Below are 22473 nucleotides of genomic sequence, written 5' to 3'. Positions count from 1 at the left end.
CGGGATGGTTGAGAGAAGCCTAGTCTTCCCGTCGCTGTTCAACGAGTCGGGCTGGTAGGACGCTTGGGTAGGTTTGTGGAGTGAACAAGTGTCTGCATCATTAGGACCTCACAGCCGCGCACCTCATTTGTCCATCGCCACTGAAACGTAGATGGAGAATAGATGGAATGACCGGAATAAGACGCCTCGATTTTCGCCTACCGTTGTTGCAACATATTGTATATTTGTTGTATATCTATCGCAGTATTCAGAGGTGAGAAGGAGCACGACGCCTGTGTGTCTAGGTCGTATATCGGAATTCAGGCTGAAGCATTGATGGATTAGGTGACATTGTGTTAGCCTGGCTCTCATAGCTGCAAACTCACAAGCCCGGGAGTACTTACGACGTTCATGATGTGTCGACCGCCGTCTGCCAAGTTGTTCATCCGTCTAAAATAGATCGAAAATAACACAACGAGCATGACAATCGTGAGCTGAGATCTGTAAGTCCATTGGCCCTTATATCAGCATCGTCGGAAGAAAATTCGTATCTGTGATTGTTTTCAAGTGATTACTTACCCCAGAGCTACCCCAAACGCCGTCGGATACTTTGGCGCTTCTACCTGTCGGACGACAAAACTGCCTGCCACACTGCCCATGCCTTCGAACATCGCCACCGTCGCGGCTGTAATGGCTCGTTTCCACTGACCAATGACGTTGTTGGCCTGGTATGCGTTGAGCGCCGCCCAGTTCGATACGTAGCCGCCTGTTGCAATGACCATGCCGGCGTATCGCGCTCCGACGGGAATAGCAGGGGCCCCGTAGAGCATCACGAAGCCGAATATGATGCAAAGGGCATTGAGACAGATGAATGGCCCGCGGGAGTTGAGGGAATCGGCGCAGAGAGATGTTGCTAGGACGGCGATGGCAGCCCAGAGGTATGGCTGTGGCGAGGCGTCTTGTTAGTCAGTGTGCTACGAAGGCGCTCGGATTTGTTCAGACTGTGGGACACAAAAAGAGAACGAGCTCGATGACCTCGGAAGAGTGATTCCAATCTAAAGTAACTGAGCGACCTTTGTCGACTTACCGGAACTGATAACAAAATCGCTTTTTGTCCGACAACACCCAGGCCATCTTCAAGTATGGTTGGCAAAAAGTACGACACGGCCGTTGAGACGAGATTCAGAAGAAAGTACAAGCATGCAAAGCCATAAAGCTTCACATCCTTGAAGCATTCTGTTGCCCTGGCCCAGTTCAGGGGCTCAACAAAGGCGTCAGCCCGTTCGTCATTGACGCGAGCCACCGCAATGTTTCTGTCATCTTCATTTAAAAACCATTGACTCGGCTGGGTTGTTTCTGGAAAGTCGATCATCCACCAATAGGTGATGATGCCCAGCGCAATGGTGATGGGGCCCTGCACCAGGTACATCCACCGCCAACCCGAATACCCTCGTACGCCATCCAAACCGGCCAGTCTCCAGTTTAGTACATTGCCCAGAGCGAGGAGAACCACCTCCACCGCCTGCAGAATGGCAAATCGAAGCTGCTGCTCTCGACGTAAATACCACGTGCTGATCAGATAGGTCAGCCCCGGATACATTCCTGCAATGGCCATTCCTTGAACCACCCGCAGGATGATCACATGCCACCATTGCTGCGCAAACGCGGTGAGCATGTTCATGAGACCGAACACCACGGTTGTGAAAGCGAACCAGCGCCGAGGGCCGAAATAGCGCACTGCGAGTGTACAGGGCAATTGGCAAATCACACTGGCGATGGTGAAGGAGAAGATGGCCACGGAGAATCGAGAGCCCTGGTCCAGACCCAAATCTGCCGGCATCGAGGTCACCGCGGCTGATGCGAGGATGCCGGAGTCGAGCAAATTCAGGCTACACAGCAGACCCGCTAGCGTGCAGAGACGCAGGTCGACTTGACGACGGATATGTCTCTGCCTTTTGAACCATTGAGGAAATCGTTCCTGTCGCTCCCTTGGGCTCATTCGAGGCCATGCCCCGTCTCGGAACCAGTGGTCAGGTAGGTCTGCTGCAATTGTGGCAGAGGAGACCGCGGGCGGCGCTTTCTCTAGGGGGCGATGACCATCCATGTCGCTGGGGGTGAGAAGTTGTCATAGGGTGGAATGAGTGCAAGTGGGATTGGACAATCGTGTCAGTCCGACAACGACCTCTGGTCGTTTGTGATTCTACAAAGGAGACGGTAGGGGGAACGTGGGACAGTAGAGAAGTGCAACCAAAGCGAGGCAGGTGCAATTCTGTGGGTGTGATAGAATCTGGGGCTTATCGCACTTTAATCCTATTTCAATCTCGCCCCGTCATTTTCGTCTTTTTTATTCCTCCGAGGCTGGTGTCTCCTCAGCTGCATGCTGCACGATCGGAGACCGAAGCCACTCGAAGCCGTCCGGCCACGGCTCAATTTGAGTCCGGGAGTCATACCGTCCAGGGCAGGGGTGACTGGACGCATCGACAGTGTTTTTGGGAATCTCTGGCGTGGATCGTAAGACCACAGGTCATTCTTGCAAATGATCGGGATGTCAAGAGAGGACGTCTGAGAAACGGAGAATAGGTACCAACTCCCTGTAGAGAATGACCGGGGTCTAGATGTACTGTATCCAGATCGCACGTGCCTCGCTAATGTCACGGGGTTTGTGCCAGGAATCTCGATACGCTGAAGTCGTAGGTTTAGTCGGAGAAAGCTTGGTGCTGTAGTCAGCCATGTGGAATTAGTGGATGGCCCGACTACGCTGATCCAGGCGAGGAGCGAGCTTCCGGGTCCTGGCAGTCGAACGGTCTCCCGTCGAATTTGAACGACGTTTCTTATCAAATCGAGAGTCCGCAGTCCTCTCTGTTCGGGTCTTTGTAACTCAGTTCATCACCATGTGAGGTACAAGGCGAGGTTACATCCCACCACCACGGCGGGTCACAACGCTGGTGGAGTCTTTGCTACAGTAAGATGGAACCATAGCAAACAGCTTAATCGGGAAATTCGTCAACATGGACCGAGTTTAGAGGGCTATAAACAATTCTATGGCTTTTTCAAGGTCGCCAAGCTTACCGTTGATGAATGATATTGAATGATATCCGCCTTGATATTCCTGTTCGGTGGTGGCATTGCCCCCTCCCAAACGAGTCGGCCCTACGGAGGTCAGACGGGAGCTTGGCCCTGAAATCTGCCTTCCATATGGGAACCTGCCTGAACTGGAAAGGCTAGTCAAGTTGGAGTGTACCTGAGATCTGACCCATGTGTCAACCCGGGGAATAGATCAAAGAGAGATGATCTGAGGTCCAGTGGGCTGCTCAACGCACAGTTGCACACTGGTCCTGCCCTCACCGAAGGTCCCCTGTTCGAGTCTTCACCGGTCGCTCCGAGAGCCTGATGTGGTCTCCCAACAGTCCAACTCCTTTCACGTCCATCACTTCACCCGAAGCTCAAGCCCGGGCTCCGCTAGCTGCTGCCCCACGCGGTCACACGCTCGGGCGAATGGAGCTCTGGGCCATTTTGAAGATTCCCGTGGGTCTGCGATGCTGCGCTCCTCACGGGCCACGGCCGCTTCGACCGGGTTGTGGGGGCCCAGATAGAAAGACAGAAAAAGAGCAGGGCTTTCTCCTCACGGCGAGGTGGAACAGACAGCTTTTCTTTCGACTTCCCACTCGGTCTTCCAATCTCCTCGGACAGCTCAAAACACAGTGACACCTTCCTTCCCTCTGCCTCAGCACATTACCCATCGCTCCCACCGCCGATCATGGTCGAATTGATCAGCCCTCCCGATCCCAGAACTCTGCTTCCTCCGCTTCTTGCTTGTCTCCCCACCGCGTTTGTCTCTCCGCGCCCGCCACCAGCTCTTCTCCCGTTACTCTCTCCGATTCTGCGGCAGCGAACGCAATTTTTGACATCCGTGTCCACTTCCTCCTCCGAGTCGTGGCTGCGTCTGTTATGTTGGGACACGACCAAAGCCGAGCGTGTGCAGAGTATCGTCGATGAGTCCACTTTTGAACCCCACCCCGTCTCGGGCGAGATCGACATGCCCGATGACATTCCCATCGGGTATAAGCGCATCGATGACGAGACGCTTCAGGCTCGACTGTTGCTCCCCGAGTTTCACCTGACGGTCATTTACCTATGGTGTCCAGACGATGAGCAGGGTGGTGGCCGGGGCTGGCGTGTCGCGGAACTACTTCCGCGAGAAGGCCCCGCCGAGGACGATAGCTCGTGGATGCAGTCCATTGGCGAGGCCAATGAGCGAGCCCAGGAGAAGCTCTTTGCCGATGTGATGGACGACCGACGGGATGACCAGGCGACGTACAACAGTTCAATCCAGATGAACGCTGCTGAGAATGAGGAGGAAGACGATGATGACTACTGGGCCCAATACGATGCAACACCGGGGAGCAAGACTCCGGCGCCTCGGGCAGGTGCCGCATCCCACCAGCCGTCAGGATTGTCAGAGGCATCATACTATTCACAGTACGGAAACGTTCAACCGGCGATGGATAATCATGACCCGGGAGAAGAACAGCCCGAGGTAGGACCCTCATCACTGAACGGCGATATGCTTGCCAATCTGCTGCGACGGCAGGTCCATGACTCGGTTCCAGCTTCGTCTCTCGCTCGTACCAACGGCTATGCCGCGGGCGAAGAACCTGGCGATGCGGCGGCCCGCTCTCTCAGTCACCCACGCCCTGCGTCGGTGTCATCGAGTGGCACCGAAGCAGTCGCAAAGCTGGAACAAGAGGCGGAGAGTCAGAGCTCATACGAAGTCGGAGTCAAGCAGCACATTGGTACCAGCATCAAGAGTCTGTTCAGACTGGCCAAGGCGACTGGCATGACGCGTGCTGAATTCCAGAGCATGGTGCGCACTGAGCTAGAGCTGCTGGAGGTGACCGATGCCGATGAGTAAACTCGACGTGCGCTCTTTTCCCATTTAAAGCTTTTCCCTCGTAGAGCGCGCACTCGGGAAACTCTGCTCCAACGAACCCCAATCGAACGACTTGCGCAGTGACGATTTTGAACTTGAACACAGGACCCGATGCATAGAAGAAGCATTTCGCATGCCACCATGGCCGGTTGGAGTTTGTTTTGGGTATTCTTATTTGACTGGGCAGTACCCTTAGCGTTTGAACTTTTCGTGTTTCAATGGAATGATTTGACAACCCGGTCACATTATTAGATGGAAAGTCTCTACGCCCAAATGCACGCAGGGGATTTGGAAGTGACTGTTCTGTTATGCAAAGGTAGCGCTGAGAAGTCGAACGCTACAAGATGAAACTTCAACACATCGATCAAAATGCAGATCTCAATAGACGGGATCTCTTTTGTCAACGACATGAACTTCGCAATACAACACTTCACAACTCTCATTTTATAATGTTCCCCTATTTCTCCCAACCAGCCCGCCTCCCAATGACTTTCGCAACATAAACAAGCCCCAACAAAACAGGCACCTCAATCAGCGGTCCCACCGTCGCAGCCAACGCCTGATTACTCTCCGCCCCAAACGTCGCAACCGCCACCGCAATCGCCAACTCGAAATTATTACTCGCGGCCGTAAAGCTCTGCGTAGCCGCCAACTCATAGCCGAATCCAAATTTTCTCGCCACAAACAGCGTCGCAAAGAAAATCACCACGAAGTAAACGATCAAGGGCGCAGCCACACGCACCACGGAAACAATCTGATGCACAACCTGACGGCCCTGCGACGCGAACAATACCAGGATCGTGAAGAGTAACCCGATCAGTGAGAACGGGCTGATGATCTTGATGAAGACCTGGTCGTACCATCGAGGGCTAGTCAGGGTGCGGAGGGTGAAGCGGGTGAGGAGCGCGGCGCCGAGGGGGATGCCGAGGAAGACGGCGACACTCTGGGCGGCGGTGCTGTAGGAGAATGTTATATTGGCGCTTGTTGCGGGGCTGATGATGTTGATGAAGAGGATTGCGAGAGGTGCGAAGAGGACCATTTGCAAGAGGGAGTTGATTGCGACGAGAATGGCGCAGTACTCGTTGTCGCCGCCGGCGAGCCCCGTCCAGATGAGGACCTGTTTTGGAGGAAAGGGGCGTTTAGTTTGTGTGTCTCGTTTTGTGGTGATCAAGAAGGATTGGGATGGGAAGTGGTTGGAAACCATACCATTGCGATGCATCTAGCCAGTCCGACGAGAATCAAGCCTTCTCGTAACTCTGGCTCATCTGGTAGGAATGCCCAGGCAAGTCCGAGCTGAAGAAAAACCGGAAATATCAGCATATGTGCTTCAAGTCACCTCCTCAGAAGACGAATCACTCTGTGTCTCATATGCTTACCATCAGAAACGGAGCGATGATCCAATTGACAAATATACTGAACCCAATCTGGACCCAGATTGCGCGTTGCTTGAAAGCATGATGCAATGACTCGAATCGAACCTTGCACAGAATGGGATACATCATCACCAGTAGACCAATCGCTGGAAGACAGTACTCAAGTCAGTCCAACTCGTTCTCTGTTGCGATCAGATGTGACACAAACGGAAGACATACCGATTGGAATTGACACTCCAACAAACTTCCCCTTTTGCAATGCCGGACCCGTTTGTTCCACAAAGTTTCCGAGTAGGATTCCAACTGCCATTGCAAGAAAGATCCAGAGAGCCAGAAACCTGTCTAGCCAGCCCAGTCCCTTGATGACGGAGGTTTGTGCTGGGGAATCTGGCTTTTGTAGGTCATTTTGCTTTTCGAGGTCATTGAGGGTTGGGTCCTGGGCATTGGAACAAAGTGCATTTGAAGTGGGCGCAGGACGCGACATTTCTTGTTGAGACAGAGAATGCGTGCTCTTTAGAGTGGTCATTCTGTCGATATACGGTCGTTTACTCGTGCTGAATGATGTTCTGCAATGATATTCTTCTCAGTCAGCCTTTGAAGATCGACAACGAGTCAATGACTCGAAACATTGAGCCACCCGCACCTTTTTCCACCGCAAACTCACATATGCTTTCGATAAAAGAACAAATTTTCAATTCAAAGCTCCAAGCTCGAAGTGCACAAGTCGAAAATACGAAAACGCCCTCGTGAGATGATAGTCACCTTGATATACTCGGATGCCGCACTAGTCCCAACAAGGCTAAGGAGTGGCGCTGTCCCAACCAATCCAGGCTCCATAATGACAAACTTTACCTGGCCCGCCAATCAGGGCAGGGCAGTGACCAGCGAGCTCCGAGAAGTGTTTAATGCTCCGAAAACAACTACCATGGAGAGTACCTGGCGTTTAGGCAGGTTGGAATGAGAGGCGTACTAGTAGGTAGTGCAACTCAGTACCTACTCGTAGTACCTGCCGTACGTACCTGTACCTGGGTCTGATTTCATATCACATCGCCATCTGTCGTTCGATTAGCCAGTTACGGCCCTCGGGTGACATGTGGGATCTTACGCAATTATGCAAGTTCTGACAGTCAGCTATCCTACTTTGGTTAGCAGAGAACTCTACAAGTTCTAGGGATCTGATTCATGAAGATTCTATCTTACTAGGAGATGCGAACGAGACCTTTACACAACACTTGTTGGCTTTCAGGATGAAAAGGGTAATATGATGTTTTTGATGCCGTATCATAGCTGATTGTATCCTTTACTGCAACACCTTTATGATTGACACAGTCCTGCTAGTTGAACTCATTTGCAGTTTTATTTCAATCTTCAGAATCAATGAAAAAGAAAATCACTTGCGCGTGCTTGTCAATAACCTAATAGCCATAAGCCCAGGAAAACCTGACCGCTACCTGAATTTCACACATCATGTGGCAAAGCTAGAAGCAAAATTTACCATCAGTCTGAGCAGAGGAGCTAAACCCAGATAGGGTTAAGCTAAGAGCCAACATCGCTTTCTTTTTCCTTGCAACTTCGAGAATAAGATCATGTCGTCGAATGAAGAGTTTCTTTGCTTTTTTGGTATTTGATGGACAAGCTGTGGGTATTTACACCAGACGGAAGGCTCATCTGATAGAACAATCTTTGGTCGTAGGTATTATGAACTTGCAAAGGCCGCTTACACTTCCGCCAGAGGCGACAATATTCATTCAAAGTGAATCAAAGCGAAGCCTCTAAAAGATAGCAAGATTTCGACGAAGTAGCTTTTGGTATGTTTCTTCGGGATCATTTCATGTGAAGAGCATTGGTCCGTGACCATCACGAACCTTGTTACCCATCACTTCTGTGGATCTATGAGGATTTGTGAAGAGAGATCGATTTACTGGTGGTGATGACCAAATACCTACTGCTTCCCGGGTGAGTAGTAGCGAGTCTAGCGACCATACCGGGTAGTAGAAGTAAAGAATCCATCAGACGGTAGGGGAGTCCTGAACAGCTATATGACCAAGATTGTGTCTTCAACATTTAGACAAACCCCCTATTTCCGTCCCGGGCTGCATTGTCATATAATGGCCAGGAATATCATTCGATCTTTGAATATCGGCAAAGTACGGTGAGGTCCCATCAAGACTATATCCCTATTCACTTCCGATTCAGATCGACTAAGGTGAAAGTATCAGCCTACTTGGGCAAGAAGATCATTGGGCTTTATTTTAGTAAGCGATGTCAACTTGCATCTTCAAACGACTTGAACATATCATGGACCTCTTTCCACAGCAAACTTGACAAGATTCTCGCCTGCGAGAGACCTTGAAGCTGTTTTCAACCAAGGACTGCTGCTTTCAATATGAAGGAGAAGGCGTGATCGAAGTAACCGATCCTTGAGTCGAGCTTAATTTCACACTTTGTGCTTGATCAGATGCATCCCAGATGGTGGCTGATCAACGAAGAGTTTTTCGCTTTGATAAAGACCCTGGAAGGAATAGAATCCATCTCCTTTTGGCATGTGGTCACAAGCCCCTTAAAGAGCACCCGTCCAGCATCAGCCACCGGATGAGGCTGAAGTTGTGGAGTCTGAACTCTGGAGATCCTCGTGTGGAATTGGTGGGTGTCCGGCCGCTCAGGCCACCGCCCAGCTGGGAACCAAGAAGACACGCAAGCAGTCAACTCCATCTCCTTTGAGCCTCCTTGTCCAGCACCCAGCTTTCTCGGCCTCGTACTCGGAGTGCCATGCCCTATTGGTGATTCTGGTGAGTTGAGAGGTAGACCCTCGCCCATAACCCCCATCGATGATTCTTTATCCCTTGCCCTTCTTGTTGCGACGTTGCTGACAAGTAGACCGTTTCGGCAGTCTATTTACTTTTAGGTAGTTTCACGGTCATTCTCTATCGGTCTCTTTTTTCTCATTCCCCTTTTTACTTTCACCAAAATGTCGTCGCCTTCTCCATCTCTCCGCAAGAGAGGTGGCAAGAAGGAGACACTCGTGGCAGAGCCATCAGACAATGTCACGCTGCGTCCTGCAGTCGTGGCTGCACGCAATCAGTCCGAGTGGGATTATTGGCTGGCCATGATCGTCCTCACGGTTCTGGCATTTGCAACTCGATTCTATCGAATTGACTACCCCAACGAGGTCGTCTTTGACGAAGTTCACTTTGGCAAGGTAAGCAATATCCCGGGAGTGAACACAACGGAAATGCCGTGAAGCTGGAGCTGACAAGCGCCGCCTGAATTGCTAGTTCGCCTCCTACTACCTTCAGCGCATGTACTTCTTCGATGTGCACCCTCCTTTCGGCAAGCTCCTCTTCGCTTTCATGGGCTGGTTGATCGGGTACGATGGCCATTTCTTCTTCGAAAACATTGGTGACTCGTACATCGACAACAAAGTACCATATCTTGCTTTGCGCGCAATGCCCGCGACTCTGGGTGCGCTTACTATCCCTGTGGTCTTCTTGACTATGTGGGAGTCCGGATACTCTCTCCCAGCTTGTGTCTTGGCCGCTGGCTTGATGGTGTTCGACAATGCGCACATTGGTGAGGACCGCTTGATTCTCTTGGACTCCACTTTGGTCTTGTCCATGGCTCTCAGCATCCTGTGCTATGTCCGCTTCTACAAGCTGCGCCACCAACCGTTCAGCCGCAAGTGGTGGAAGTGGTTGCTTCTGACTGGTTTCTGCATGAGCTGTGTTATTTCAACCAAGTACGTCGGTGTGTTTACTTTCGTGACCGTCGGCGCTGCTGTCATGATTGATCTGTGGAACCTGCTGGACATCAACCGTCGCCAGGGTGCTTTGGACATGTATACCTGGATCAAGCACTTTGCCGCTCGTCTGGTAGCGCTCATCGTCATTCCCTTCTTCTTCTACCTCTTCTGGTTCCAAGTCCACTTTGCGGTTCTCAGCCGTTCTGGACCTGGTGACGAGTTCATGTCCCCTGAATTCCAGGAGACTCTCAGTGACAATGCCATGACCGCGCAATCTGTTGGAGTGCAGTATTATGATGCTATCACTCTGCGTCACAAGGATACCAAGACCCTCCTTCACAGTCACTGGGAGAAGTATCCCTTGCGCTATGATGATGGCCGTATCTCAAGCCAGGGTCAGCAGGTCACCGGTTACCCTCACAATGATACCAACAACTTCTGGCAGATCCTTCCCACTCGACCTCTTGAAGATGGTGATGAGGGCAAGAGTGTGCGTAACGGCGACATTATCCAGCTATTCCACGTTGGCACAAACAGCTACCTCTTGACTCATGATGTCGCTTCACCACACTTCCCCACCAACCAGGAATTCACAACGGTGACCCCCGATCTTGCCGAGGGCGAGCGCCACAACGACACTTTGTTCGAGCTCAAGATTGAGAATGGCAAGCCCGCTCAGGAGTTCCGCACCTTTGCCAGCTTGGTCAAGTTGATCCACGTGCCCACCCGCGTTGCCATGTGGACTCACACCACCCCCTTGCCCGAATGGGGCTTCAAGCAGGCTGAGATCAACGGCAACAAGAACATCCTCGCATCCAGCAACCTGTGGTTTGCGGAGACTATTGATGGCCTTGCTGAGGACAGCCCTCGCCGCATTCGCGAAGAGCGCAAGCCCAAGTCTCTTTCATTCCTGCGCAAGTACTTTGAGCTCCAGGGTGCCATGTTCCACCACAACAATGCCTTGACGAGCAGCCATCCTTACGCCACTGAGCCCTTCCAATGGCCATTCTTGCTGCGCGGTGTTAGCTTCTGGACCAAGAACGAGACCCGTGGTCAGATCTACTTCCTGGGCAACCCGATTGGATGGTGGATTGCCAGCAGTCTGTTGGCCGTCTTTGCTGGTATTGTTGGTGCAGATCAGCTGTCTCTCCGCCGTGGCGTAGACGCGTTGGAAGAGAGTACGTATTCTTTTCCCCCAAGTCATACCATCACTGACAAGCAATCGGCTAACACTATACTCTTTCTCTTATAGTTTGGGGACCTGGTGCCCGCTCGCGTCTGTACAACAGCACCGGTTTCCTCTTCCTGTGCTGGGCCGCTCACTACTTCCCCTTCTGGCTCATGGGCCGTCAAAGATTCCTGCACCACTATCTGCCGTCTCACTTGGCGTCTACGATGGTGACTGGAGCGTTGATTGAGTTCATCTTCAACTTTGAGCCCCTGGACCCGGCCACCGCCGAAGCACCCGAGGATGATCCTTCTGGCAAGGCCAAGGCCAACCGCAGCCTGGGTCGCTTCATCACTGCCAAGGAGCGCATGGGTCCTAAGTCAGTCATTGCCGCTTGGGTTGCGACCAGCGTGATCCTCGCCGCCACCATCTACGGATTTGTCTTCTTTGCTCCTTTAACCTACGGCTTGCCTGGGCTCGACGTCGAGGGTGTCAATGCCCGCAAGTGGTTGAACTACGACCTCCACTTTGCCAAATAAGGTGGCCTCATTCTTCTTCTCGGGCTTGCTGCTCCACGGTACACTCGTACCACGTCGGAAGCAGCGAACTCGACAGTCGATGGAGCGGTATCCCAGGCGAGGCAGGCAAAGCATGTCGATGTGCATTTTAGTTTCGACAATTGATCATGTACGGGCGCATGCATGTCATCTTGCTTACTATGTGTTTTCTTCTTGTCGGAGTAGAACATAATGGGTTTGGTAATTGAATCGGACTCCTGGTTCCAGCGGACGCCTCGATTTGCCGTCTTTCATGTCTGTACCTATATATTCTGTCAACTCGAAAATCCATTTCAAGATTTAATTTCTTTCCTTTCCAGCCGTCCAGTTCCATGGGATGACATGGTATAATCTATCTTGTTCCGCTGCGTTCCACATCCAGAGCTATTGCCATGCTGGTAGAAATTCTGTGTAACCGCCGAGGGTTTCCCGAGTCCGAGAGCTACGCAATTCCAACTCACATGTGAGATGGACGCAAATGTCCAATGTGCCCACCTGGCACCTACTTCAGCATAGATTCCGAAAGAGCTCTGTGCGACCGCAAAGCACGCTGCGCAAACGGTCGATATCAGAAGAACGAGATCAAGCGGAAACAATCTTGTCCGACTAGAAATGCAGGTGATCGTGCAAACTGCAACATGCACCATGAACAGGACACCCTCTCGTGGCAGTGACGAGTCTGACGACGCTTGTACCGCGAATGGACTACATTCAATCATAATGATGAAATTTCCAGCTACATCACCTGTCTATTCGTCCTTGACGTGGCTGTAGCTTTGGAGCTAGATAGGTACTTACCGTATACGTCGCCTGTCAGAAAAAATCCAGCTCTGTGATTCAACCGGGCTGTGGGTGTGTGTCTGGGCCTACTTGGAGTTGGGTTGGATTGCGAGGCGGTGGGAATCGCCGGATTAGGGCAATGGCAGGCATGGACGCGCAATATTCCGGGCAAAGCTTGGAATAGAGTTGCTAAAACTTTTGGACGTGCTTTGCTCGTGGAATTGGAGAAATGGGTGATTGGTCTTATTTCTGGGAGGGTTTATACTCAGTATGTAGAACGAGAAGTAAAATGCACTGATGAACCATTTCTAGTACGATATACAGTACGATTAGTAGGGTTCAGGTATGAGTGGTGATTTTACGCCAAGGTCCCCGGGAGGATTCGAAAAGATCGCAAATACAGACTTTGGAAGTTATCATGCAAAGTCGATTCGATCTTGGGAGAAACTAGGCAGTGTGAGTGGATAACTCATGGGAGATACAGCAGGTAGAAACGGGAGGACTCGAATGTGAGGGCTGCTTTTATATACGGCGGTGAATATCAACGATGCAGTGATGGGCCCTCGTCGAAGAGATGGAAAAAGTGGTTGCATGGAGCTGTGGGTAGGTCCCTTTTTACTTGATGATAGACAGGATAAGTAACTAAGGTGAGTTACGAGAGTGGTGACCTTCCTGGAGTTCTGTTGACAATTCCTTGCGTCCTATGTCCTCTGCCATCATAGACATCACTCTACCTAGACCAATACACAGGAATTTTTTCCCGATGTACTGCACACTCACAGTGCAGTGCACACAGCGAAAGGCAGAGCCAGAGCCGTCTGAATAGCCAAGCAGCTCTCAAGTAGGTATGGTACCAGGGTACTGCACGCTTGCACAATATCTACTTGTATAGTATTGCACACTTGATCCATTCTTCAATCCTTGTCTGTTTTCGTAGGTACCTCTTGTCCCTCTTGTCCCTCTTGTCCCTCTTGTCCCTCTTGTCCCTCGGTAGAGGTACCGAGGCTATTTCTCTCCCGCCCAGCCAGTAGAAGTGGTAGATCGAACCGCGGAGCCTTGGCTCGGTCGGGATTGGGTGGGATGATGGATCATGATAAGATCTGGGACGAACGAAATGGCAACCATGGTCGAGGGGTGAGAGCTACGACAGTTCCTACCGGATTTCGCAACTACTTCTGGTGGATGGTTTGCGGTGGGTTGCTTGTACTGTAGGTTCAACACTCGGTGATGGAAATATACTACTGTGGTGTTTTTGTATAGTAATAATGGCGAGTGGCTAGTGGCTCGTATCTAGATGTAGAAGTTAGGTCGGTAGGTAGCATGAACTAACTATATATGATCAGTAATAAAGTGTTACCCTCGGTAGCAATGCGGCATTATTTTGAATCTGTTGACGATAATCGAGACACACGGTCTCGACGAACCCTTTCTCTTTGCGGCGACGGCAGGCCCTGTAATGTACGCTTGTACTGACTACAGTCACGACTCACGACAGAATACAGTACAAGCGTTGCGCGATGTATATGATAGCTTCCATGACAGTCGGGATCTCCACGTCTGCAACAGTCAGATTCAGAGGAGCTGATTTGGCCTCCATCTGAACTCGAGTCTCCGCGTTCTTTAGGTCTGCGTCTGAAGTCTCCGAGTCGGTCCTGATCGTGGTCCAGGGCCCGCCCGAGGCATGGGCAGACCCGAGTCCCGAGGGGCGATGATAGAGATTTCCACGGTCGGGATTTCGGGGCTTCCTAGTCCTACTACTGTGCCGGTGTACCCTGTTTTATTTATAGGCTCTTTCTCCGCATGAGTGTGTACCAGAAGAAAGACCCTGTTCTTGTTCTTTAAAGGTGTTCCTTGTATAAGGATTGAGGACAAACTTAGTCCTTGACTGTGTCCATGGCAGCAATGGGTGGACTCCTTTCGATAGTGTCCTAGCCGAACTTGTAGTGGCAGGGCGTTTTCCATACTCAGATCAAGCAACATGCGAGCCAGACGCCTCGCGGGGGACTCCTCCGGGATGATATCACTGTCAGCATGAATGAGTGACAGTCTGAGTTGACTAAACTTGCTCTGCAGCATCGAGCACGTCTAGTGCACGATTAGTGTGGTGGTGTACTAAAGTTAGTAAACGAGTCTCACCTGGATCCGCTGTACGGGCGGAACCAGGGCCATTCACATGCCACCGTGCGGACTCGGTCGCGCCCTCGCGACCCGGTCATCCATCGGGCTGAGGGCGAGACAGCGTGCTGGGCATGGCCACTTGAGTGGTCAGAGGTTGCTGAGTGGAATAATGTCCGTTGAGCTATTTGTGGTTTGTCATTTGTACCAGGCGAGTATGATGTTCCATTGTTCTCAATAAGAGCGTCAGCACCTGAGCATACTGGCATAGTACTTGGAGGATCAGATAGGGTGCATGTGTACAGTTGTACACTGTTGACTGTACAACTACAATAACTTCCAGTTACTGCACTGCTACCATGACCATTGTCAATGAAAGGCCTAGATGCTACTTGGACTCACATGCTTGAGACTTGAGAGATATAGTGTTCCTGAGATGGGTTAATTCAAATGGCCCCCCTCCCCCGGCCAGTGATATCGTCATCGGTCGAGATGGTGGGAATGCATTGGGATCATCGCCGGGATGGTCTAGACCTGGTCCCTGTCGGTGGTCACCTCTGCAATTCCAGATGCGGACTAGCGGACCAGGTGGCCACCTGCAGGGCGCTTGACTCGAGAAAGCCGTGGTTGATGGCTGTCGGGTTGGATGTTTGAGTACCAGCCTGCCAGGTAAGTCCCGTGTCCAGTATCCAGTATCCAGTATCCAGTATCCAGTATCCAGTTGTCCACTGGTAGTGCACAGACAAGAGTACTATGGAGTATGGTGCATAACTGGACACGACTGGATATGGATGGACAAATGAATTCATTGACATGCTGCATAGACCAAAGAGGTTCTCTTACCGCCGCCGATCGCCATGCTACAGGTTTGTGACTGTTATCTTCTCTAGTCTTTCTCTCCCTTGGTGGAGGGTCCTTTTGACTCTTGTGGTTGATGCGCGCTCTCCTGGAGATGCCAATTGGTACTGTTGGTCAGGCACTCAGTCCCAGGGACCTTGAACAACATAGAATTGGACACTCGTTCCCAGGTTGGCTTCAATTTCATCGAACACGTTTCGTAGAGGAAGACAGACTTTCCCGTTCCAGTAGGTAAGCGACCCCGAATCGAAAACTAAATTGCTCTTCTCCAATGATATCCCCTTGTGCAGTGCATATTTTTGCATAGCGGAGTTGGCTGCGGATACGGAGTGGCTGATGGCTGATGTTGATGTTTTCCGAAACCTTTGTTTAGCGAATCTATTCAATCACTTAGTAAGTTAAGTAGTAGTTAGTTATTTAGGAGTGAGTTAACTAGTTAACTAGGAGTGAGTTAACTAGTTAACTTGTAGTTAGTTAACTAGTAGTTAGTTAACTAGGAGTGAGTTGACTAGTTAACTAGTAAACTTAGTACTAGTAACTCAGTCACTAGTTACTAGTTAGTAACTTCGTACAGTAGTAGTCACCGATGAATTCAGAGCTTCACCTCTCTCACATTCCATCTGATACAGCCCAAGCCCGGAAAGAGTCGTACTTGATGATATGATGTATGAATCCAGGTGCCTCATCGTAGTTGTCAGGACTCAGCTGTCATTCCGCGTCTGACGGGCCTCCCTTGGCGACGGTCACCTGGTCTGCTGAATCGGTCAGTCCGTCACCGCGGGAGACCGTACCAGGATGCCGAGAGTCCGGTCGGCATGACAGGATGTATGTCATTGTTCCTCAGCAACCTTGAACCATTCCCGGCCGCCGTGGTCAAACTGGGCTGCGCGGGCGCAGGGATTCGGGGGAGGAATCCATCGTCGTACTATGAGCGTGCTATCGTGACATCCTGTTCACTGTGGACTCGGGGGAGTCACTGAACGTCCAGCGAGTGTAACAGGAAGAAGTTCTGTACTTGCCTCGCATACTGCGGTCTTCTAGGATCGCACTGGTAGTAGAGCCGCGCACGAGTCGTAGATCATACCACCGTAACTACACTCTCCGGTACTACTATCATAAGTGTCAGTGACTTTCCATTCTTCTCAGTCCTCACGCCTGACCATCTCTTCCCAACCCCCAAACCCGACGTCTCCACCATCTCCAGTCGACGTTCACTCCATTCATCCGTTGTGTCCAAACGGATCCACCACACGCCCCTCCGGATCGAGTATCGCAGTGCCAGTTTCCCAGTTCCATTCTCCACTTCTTTCGCGCCTTCTTTTGGGCTCTCCCACCGGACTCCACTCTGCCCGATCGGACTCGCTGCTGCATGTTCAGCGGACTCGCCCTCTTAGCGGAGTGCCCGTCGCATCGCGTCTTTGCGCTCTGGAGTCTGGAGTATCGAGACACAAGTCTCTGCCCGGTAGAAATCTCCATGCGGCGCTCTCCTGGATTCTCTCATCCAGTCAGACCCTAGTTCCATCTGTGATCAGCCCCCAGTCACTCACTCCCACACACTCTCTCTCTTCTGCTCGGGTGTGGACGGTGGTCATCGTCTTTCATACTTTCATCGTGGCTCTCCCAGTCCGGCATCGCGCCGTGCAGCAGCTGGGACGCCCTGGAAACCACCATCGCTGATCAAACACTAAAATCAACCCACCATCCCCCCATTCCACTTGCTCCTCCACTCCGCCATCGTGGTGCCTGACCGTCAACTGGTGATCCGATCCGTCTCAGGGGAAAAGCTACCCACCCTCCATCCACTACGGTGTCTCGCTCGTCCCTCAGGACCCAGGATAATTATAGGGTTCACAAAAGGACACAAAGCTTTGCGGCGGAAATTTTCCCAATCCCATCCCAGTGGATTCCTGCCGCAGCCCTCGGATTAGCCGCAAGAACGACCAGCAACTCCTGCTGCCCTCGTCCGGTTATCGTCTCCGTCCAGAAGCTTCTGCTCTACAAAGACGACTTTTCGGACTTACTACGGCCCCCCCCCCGTGTCCGTCTGATCGACTCGGTTGCCCTCTGTTCCCCGGCAATTCTTCCTTGCTTGGACCTCGTTTTTTTTCTTTTCCCTGGTCCATGCTTCATTCCACGCTCGACAGGTTTGATCCGTCATTGCTGCATTGTTTGGGATCGTTTCTCTGCCGTCGCTTCTTTCTCTTCCCAACCCCACCCCCTTTTTCCTTTCGCGCTATCAATCTGCCAACTGCTGGATTCTGTAAATCCCTTGCGACAGCTCTCTCTGTCGGCTCAATTCTCTCGACGGGCGATCGAGTCCCCCCTCCTCCTGGATTGATTGGAATTTTCTTTTTCTTTTCTGGATTCCCTTTCTGAAGTTTCCACTTTTCCCCTGCCCACTTGCAGCAGACACGTCAAACGAACGCATCTGAGGAGAGCCTCAGCAACCTGCCTACGCACCTCTGATCCTCGCCCACCCCCGATCTCTGACGGTCCACTTGGTGTCACGGATGGGAATGATTCGCGGGTGAAGGGAGCATCATCCATACGCTAATTGACCCGCGCGCTCTTTGTCTGTTTCCCCCGACTCGACTGCGGTGACTCGACTTCGTCCAGCAACCGTCTCGACCAGTCATTCCATCATTGCCCGCATCCACATCCACACCCACGCTTGCTCACTTACAATGCCCATCAAGCTCCCCAAGGGCTTTGCCCGGAGAAAGTCCTCGGGCAATGTCTTGGAAGATGTAGATGGTCAATCCCAGTCGACCTTCCGAGTCTTTGAGCGACCGGGCGCTACTCCACGATCAATGACCGACGACGCCCTCACCAAACGGATGAGCGAAGGGAATGCCATCGCGGAGGACCCGGACAACATCTTCGCGGGAGCCGAACATCCCATGAACCACACGCGGTATGCCCGTCCCCGGACCGTGGAATCCCTCAAGGACCGACTGACCGGGCGCCGGAACAGTGGTCCCAATTACGAAAGCTCGACATCTACCCGCCAGAGTACCTCGTCCACCGTGCCATCATCCACCGAGATCCCATCGTCCGACGGCTCCTCGTCTCCCCATACCAGGATTCACGACGTTCCCGCTCCGCCTCCTCTCGCAGGTGCTCTTCGAGCCGCTGGCCGCACCTTTTCCTTCGGCGGCCGGTTCAGCAGAAGCTCGGCCAATCCCGGTTCCCCACGACATGGTAAACATGACGTGCCACCAGAGATGCCCAAGCCCCGCGCCTACAGTGGTAGCACAGACGATACCGCCACACCACCAAGGCTACCGGATGCTCAACTGAACTTTGACCTGGCCTCCGGCGGGGACGACTTTGGGAAGATGTTTGATCATTTGGGACAAGGGCAGAATGCCTCGATGCGCGACCCTTCTCCACAGGCAACCTCACCGGTATGTGTCTCTGGATGAGATTTGGATGGCAGACCAACAAACTCGCAAGGCGGGAGCAAACCATAGACCACAAGATCCGGGATCGACAAGCTAACTAACGAGCGCATAGTATTCATCATCCCCACCGAAGCAATCTGCGCCCGACTTCCAGGAAGGCAGAGCTGGCCGACCGGCCCCCATCAAAACAGATCGGACGGCGCAGGTGGAACCCTCGCAGTACTCCTGGGATAGTCGACACTCGGGAGATAATCTGTTGCACAGCCCGAACCACGACGTCACTCCCCCGGTCCCTAATGGTGCTCGTAGGCCTTCCCCGTCGCCTGCTCAGATGCTGGGCGCGACCACCTCACACCGTGCTTTGGCGAGGACGGATCGACAGCCGTCGGATGGGCTGCGACGAAGTGGCTACTATCCGGCGGAACAAGAGACCAGTGCTGTCGAGGATGATGACGCCAAGATGGTCTTGTCGTCCATGCCATGGGCGAAAGGGACGTCTCAGTGGGAGGATGCCACTCCCTCCCCGTCCGGGGAAACACCACTACTGGACAAAGGCAAATCAACGAGCCCTGGGGCGGGACCGTTGAGTCCCAACATTGACGACAACATGTTCGCAGCCCGATACTCACCCGCTCCGAAGAAGAACGAGCTGGATGATGTCCGTCTGGCTGTGCAGTTTGCCGACAATTACCCTAAACAATCGACGTCTCCCGGCAACAAGGTTATGACTCCGTCCCAATTCGAGCATTACCGCCAGCAACAGGAACTACGACGCTCCAACAGCAACGCGACACGCAGCGAGGATGAATCTGAGCAAGAAGAAGAATTCGATGACGAGGAGGATGAACGCGAGAAGCAGCGCGCAGCCGAGCGACAACGCCGGAAACAGGAGGCTCACTTGTCACTCTATCGGCAGCAGATGCAAAAGGTGACTGGGCAGCAAAGTCCGTCTCCTCTTCTCCGCCCCGAGACATCGAGCGCCAGCAATAGCACCCCTAACCTTCACCTGCGCCCTTCCATTCCAGGTGAAAAGTCCTCCAGTGGCAAGAGCAGCAACGAGGAGGAGGATGAGGAGGTTCCACTAGGTATTCTCGCCGCCCATGGTTTTCCCAATCGCAATCGCCCTCCCACCCGTCTGGCAAATGCCAGCTCTCATCCTAACCTCCGCGCGTCTATGCATCCGTTCGCCTCGTCGTCGAGCTCTCTGGCCGGTGCCGATGCTGGTCACCGCGGTAGCCTGCCAGTCTTTGCTCGAAATCTTCCTCAAGATCCCTACTTTGGTTCTCGCATTGTCAACCCCACCAACCGCGAGCCTTTGGCTTTGGGTGGTGGTGCCAGTTCGGTGTATGGAGGTCCTCCATCTCCTGCACCCCATCCCCCGGGTGGTCTAGTTGGTGTCATTGCTCATGAGGAGCGTAGCAGGGCCGCTCGAAGGGCGGGTGGGGGCGGCGGAAGCCCCAATCCCTTGGCCATGTATGAGCAGATGCAGATTGGCATGGGCAGCCCGCACGGTGTACCTCGTCCCTACACGATGATGGGTCAACCAGCCCCCGTGACTCCTAGCGAGCAGGCCTCAATCAACCTTTCGAACCAAATGCAGAATATGGTCCAGATGCAGATGCAGTGGATGGGCCAGATGATGCAGATGCAAGGTATGCAAGGCATGCAAGGTATGCCAGGCATGGGTGGTGCTCCGATGATGATGCCCGGTGCTATGCCACCTCCGATGATGGGGAGCATGCCCATGCAGGGTACCCCCATGGGTCCTCCTATGGTGCCCGGTCGTCCGATGAGCAGTGCTCAGTCCACAGCGAATCTCAACCACTTGAGACCCATGTCCATGCAGGGACAGGGAGCGCCTATGGGTTATGACCAGCAGCGAACTATGAGCATGGTCGATCCCAACATTGCAGCACGACGTGGCTCACCACTGCCGAATCTTGCAGGCGGGCCACCTTTCCGACCTAGCACTGCCGGCTATGCCGCGTCCATTGCCCCGTCGGAGCGCAGCAACGCTGGTCTGGCATCTCGATATCGTCCTGTGTCAGTGATGGCAGGCGAGCCTGGCCCTGGTCCTGCTCCTCCCAGCAAGGCCTGGAATAACGAGAACCGCCATCACTCTCCGACCATCCCCATCTCACAGCCCCAAAACAAGCTGCCCAAGTCCTCTTCTCTCGCCACTGTGACTGTCCGACCTGTCTCGCGCACCAGCCAATCTCCACCTGGTCGCAAGGCTGCGGATCACGAGGATGAAGAGAATGATGACGAGGGCTGGGCTGAGATGATGAAAAGGCGAGAGAAGAAGAAGAGTGGATGGAAGCTGAAGCGAGGAACCTCTTCCATCGGCGATCTTCTGAGTGCCGTGCACTGATAAACGTGGCTCCATTCCACTCTCATTTGCATCTGGGTTCCTCTTCATTTGTTGGTGTACCTTGGTCTGATAAGCGATTTTCATCCCTTCCATGCTGCCCTACTGCTGTATAGAACATTAATATTTCCAAAACTTGGGCCGACTCTTAATGGGTTCTTTCTATGCGGTGTTTTCACGACATGATTCCGACGCACATAATACAAATATGCCTCTACGTTCTCTATCAACTCGAGGAATTTGCAAGGCGCTTCCGTCGCGCATTGACTGCCGCCGATTCTTCTCAAGAGAGGACTGAGATGAGTCTCTCATATGCTCAATTGAGCGACGGCCTCCGATCTTTTCGACTCAGTCGAACCTCACCCCGAGTTTCCCCACTGGCGGTCACGGCACGGACGCGCATGTCACTTCCCGAGAGGTTTTCGAACCAGTCTATATTTGCTTTTGCTTCGTTTGGCATTGGCGCAGGCGGGCACGGCGTTTTTAGTTCATTGCTTTCTTCATTCCCTGGGTGCCTGATCTCTTTCACACACACACTCTCTCTCTCTACTCTTGTGTCTCTGTTCCCCAGTAATATTGCATCATTATCGCATCAAGTCTCGTCTTACCACATATACAATATTTTCCATGGGCGGATGAAATCGATTAGATTGATTCTTCAGTTGGACTCGCTCTATGATGATCGTCAAATAATCTTTTTGTCTTATGAGATCAATCAAATACCTTGGATCATCCATCCGCATAAGTTTCTGACGCCACTTGCTTACTGATCCTTTGCTTCTCCTCGAGTATAGAAAGGGTCCCGCCTGTGTAGTTTAAATTAGGCACTTTCATTCATCGTTGACTGGATTAGCCATCTATACCAACGCCCCTCCACTACCTTAAACACTAGACGTGGCCTCCAGTTCAAGCTCGTCTTTAACCATCATCAGCCTCCCGCAATCTGGACACGCCGGGCCCAATGCCGATAGACGTATGAAAGCACCTCAGAGTACTACATGAGTATCTTGCAGATCAGCTTCCCTGTCTTTAGTCTTTACTGTGTAGTGATCAAAAGCCCAGACGTTTCGAATTCACCATGTAAATTAGGCACCGGAAGGCAACGACGTGACACGAGTACGGGGTTTCGCCATATTTGGATTCGTAACGCCCATAATGGGGTTTTGTCTCATAGTCACATGTGCCCTCGTTTGGTATGTGAT

General features: G+C 52.3%; 6 protein-coding genes across 6 annotated transcripts; 3 read left to right on the top strand and 3 right to left on the bottom strand.

Annotated features, from left to right (window-relative positions):
* Positions 1–280: 280 nt before the first annotated feature.
* N7539_003061 (putative MFS transporter) lies at positions 281–2083 on the bottom strand (the record flags this gene model as incomplete). Its single annotated transcript, XM_056932664.1, has 4 exons — positions 281–340; positions 384–480; positions 559–923; positions 1067–2083. The coding sequence occupies 4 exons, from the start codon at positions 2081–2083 to the stop codon at positions 281–283; spliced, it is 1539 nt and encodes a 512-aa protein (XP_056792623.1).
* Positions 2084–3736: 1653 nt separating this feature from the next.
* Positions 3737–4891, top strand: N7539_003060 (uncharacterized protein; the record flags this gene model as incomplete). Its single annotated transcript, XM_056932663.1, has 1 exon — positions 3737–4891. The coding sequence occupies one exon, from the start codon at positions 3737–3739 to the stop codon at positions 4889–4891; it is 1155 nt and encodes a 384-aa protein (XP_056792622.1).
* A 475-nt stretch (positions 4892–5366) lies between these two features.
* N7539_003059 (arsenic resistance protein) lies at positions 5367–6766 on the bottom strand (the record flags this gene model as incomplete). The annotated part of the gene is made up of 4 exons (XM_056932662.1): positions 5367–6026; positions 6116–6202; positions 6286–6428; positions 6502–6766. The coding sequence occupies 4 exons, from the start codon at positions 6764–6766 to the stop codon at positions 5367–5369; spliced, it is 1155 nt and encodes a 384-aa protein (XP_056792621.1).
* A 2484-nt stretch (positions 6767–9250) lies between these two features.
* Positions 9251–11728, top strand: pmt4 (dolichyl-phosphate-mannose-protein mannosyltransferase; the record flags this gene model as incomplete). Its single annotated transcript, XM_056932661.1, has 3 exons — positions 9251–9481; positions 9558–11199; positions 11274–11728. The coding sequence occupies 3 exons, from the start codon at positions 9251–9253 to the stop codon at positions 11726–11728; spliced, it is 2328 nt and encodes a 775-aa protein (XP_056792620.1).
* A 3464-nt stretch (positions 11729–15192) lies between these two features.
* N7539_003057 (uncharacterized protein) lies at positions 15193–15500 on the bottom strand (the record flags this gene model as incomplete). The annotated part of the gene is made up of 2 exons (XM_056932660.1): positions 15193–15392; positions 15485–15500. The coding sequence occupies 2 exons, from the start codon at positions 15498–15500 to the stop codon at positions 15193–15195; spliced, it is 216 nt and encodes a 71-aa protein (XP_056792619.1).
* A 2683-nt stretch (positions 15501–18183) lies between these two features.
* On the top strand, positions 18184–21274 carry N7539_003056 (uncharacterized protein; the record flags this gene model as incomplete). The annotated part of the gene is made up of 2 exons (XM_056932659.1): positions 18184–18906; positions 19016–21274. The coding sequence occupies 2 exons, from the start codon at positions 18184–18186 to the stop codon at positions 21272–21274; spliced, it is 2982 nt and encodes a 993-aa protein (XP_056792618.1).
* Positions 21275–22473: the final 1199 nt, after the last annotated feature.

This window comes from Penicillium diatomitis (assembly GCF_028827545.1).
Source record: "Penicillium diatomitis strain IBT 30728 chromosome Unknown utg000003l_segment0_segment0, whole genome shotgun sequence".
In the NCBI taxonomy this organism is placed as follows: domain Eukaryota; kingdom Fungi; phylum Ascomycota; class Eurotiomycetes; order Eurotiales; family Aspergillaceae; genus Penicillium; species Penicillium diatomitis.
Note: the sequence above shows the minus strand (reverse complement) of the source record. Positions and strands in the feature narration are given on the sequence as shown.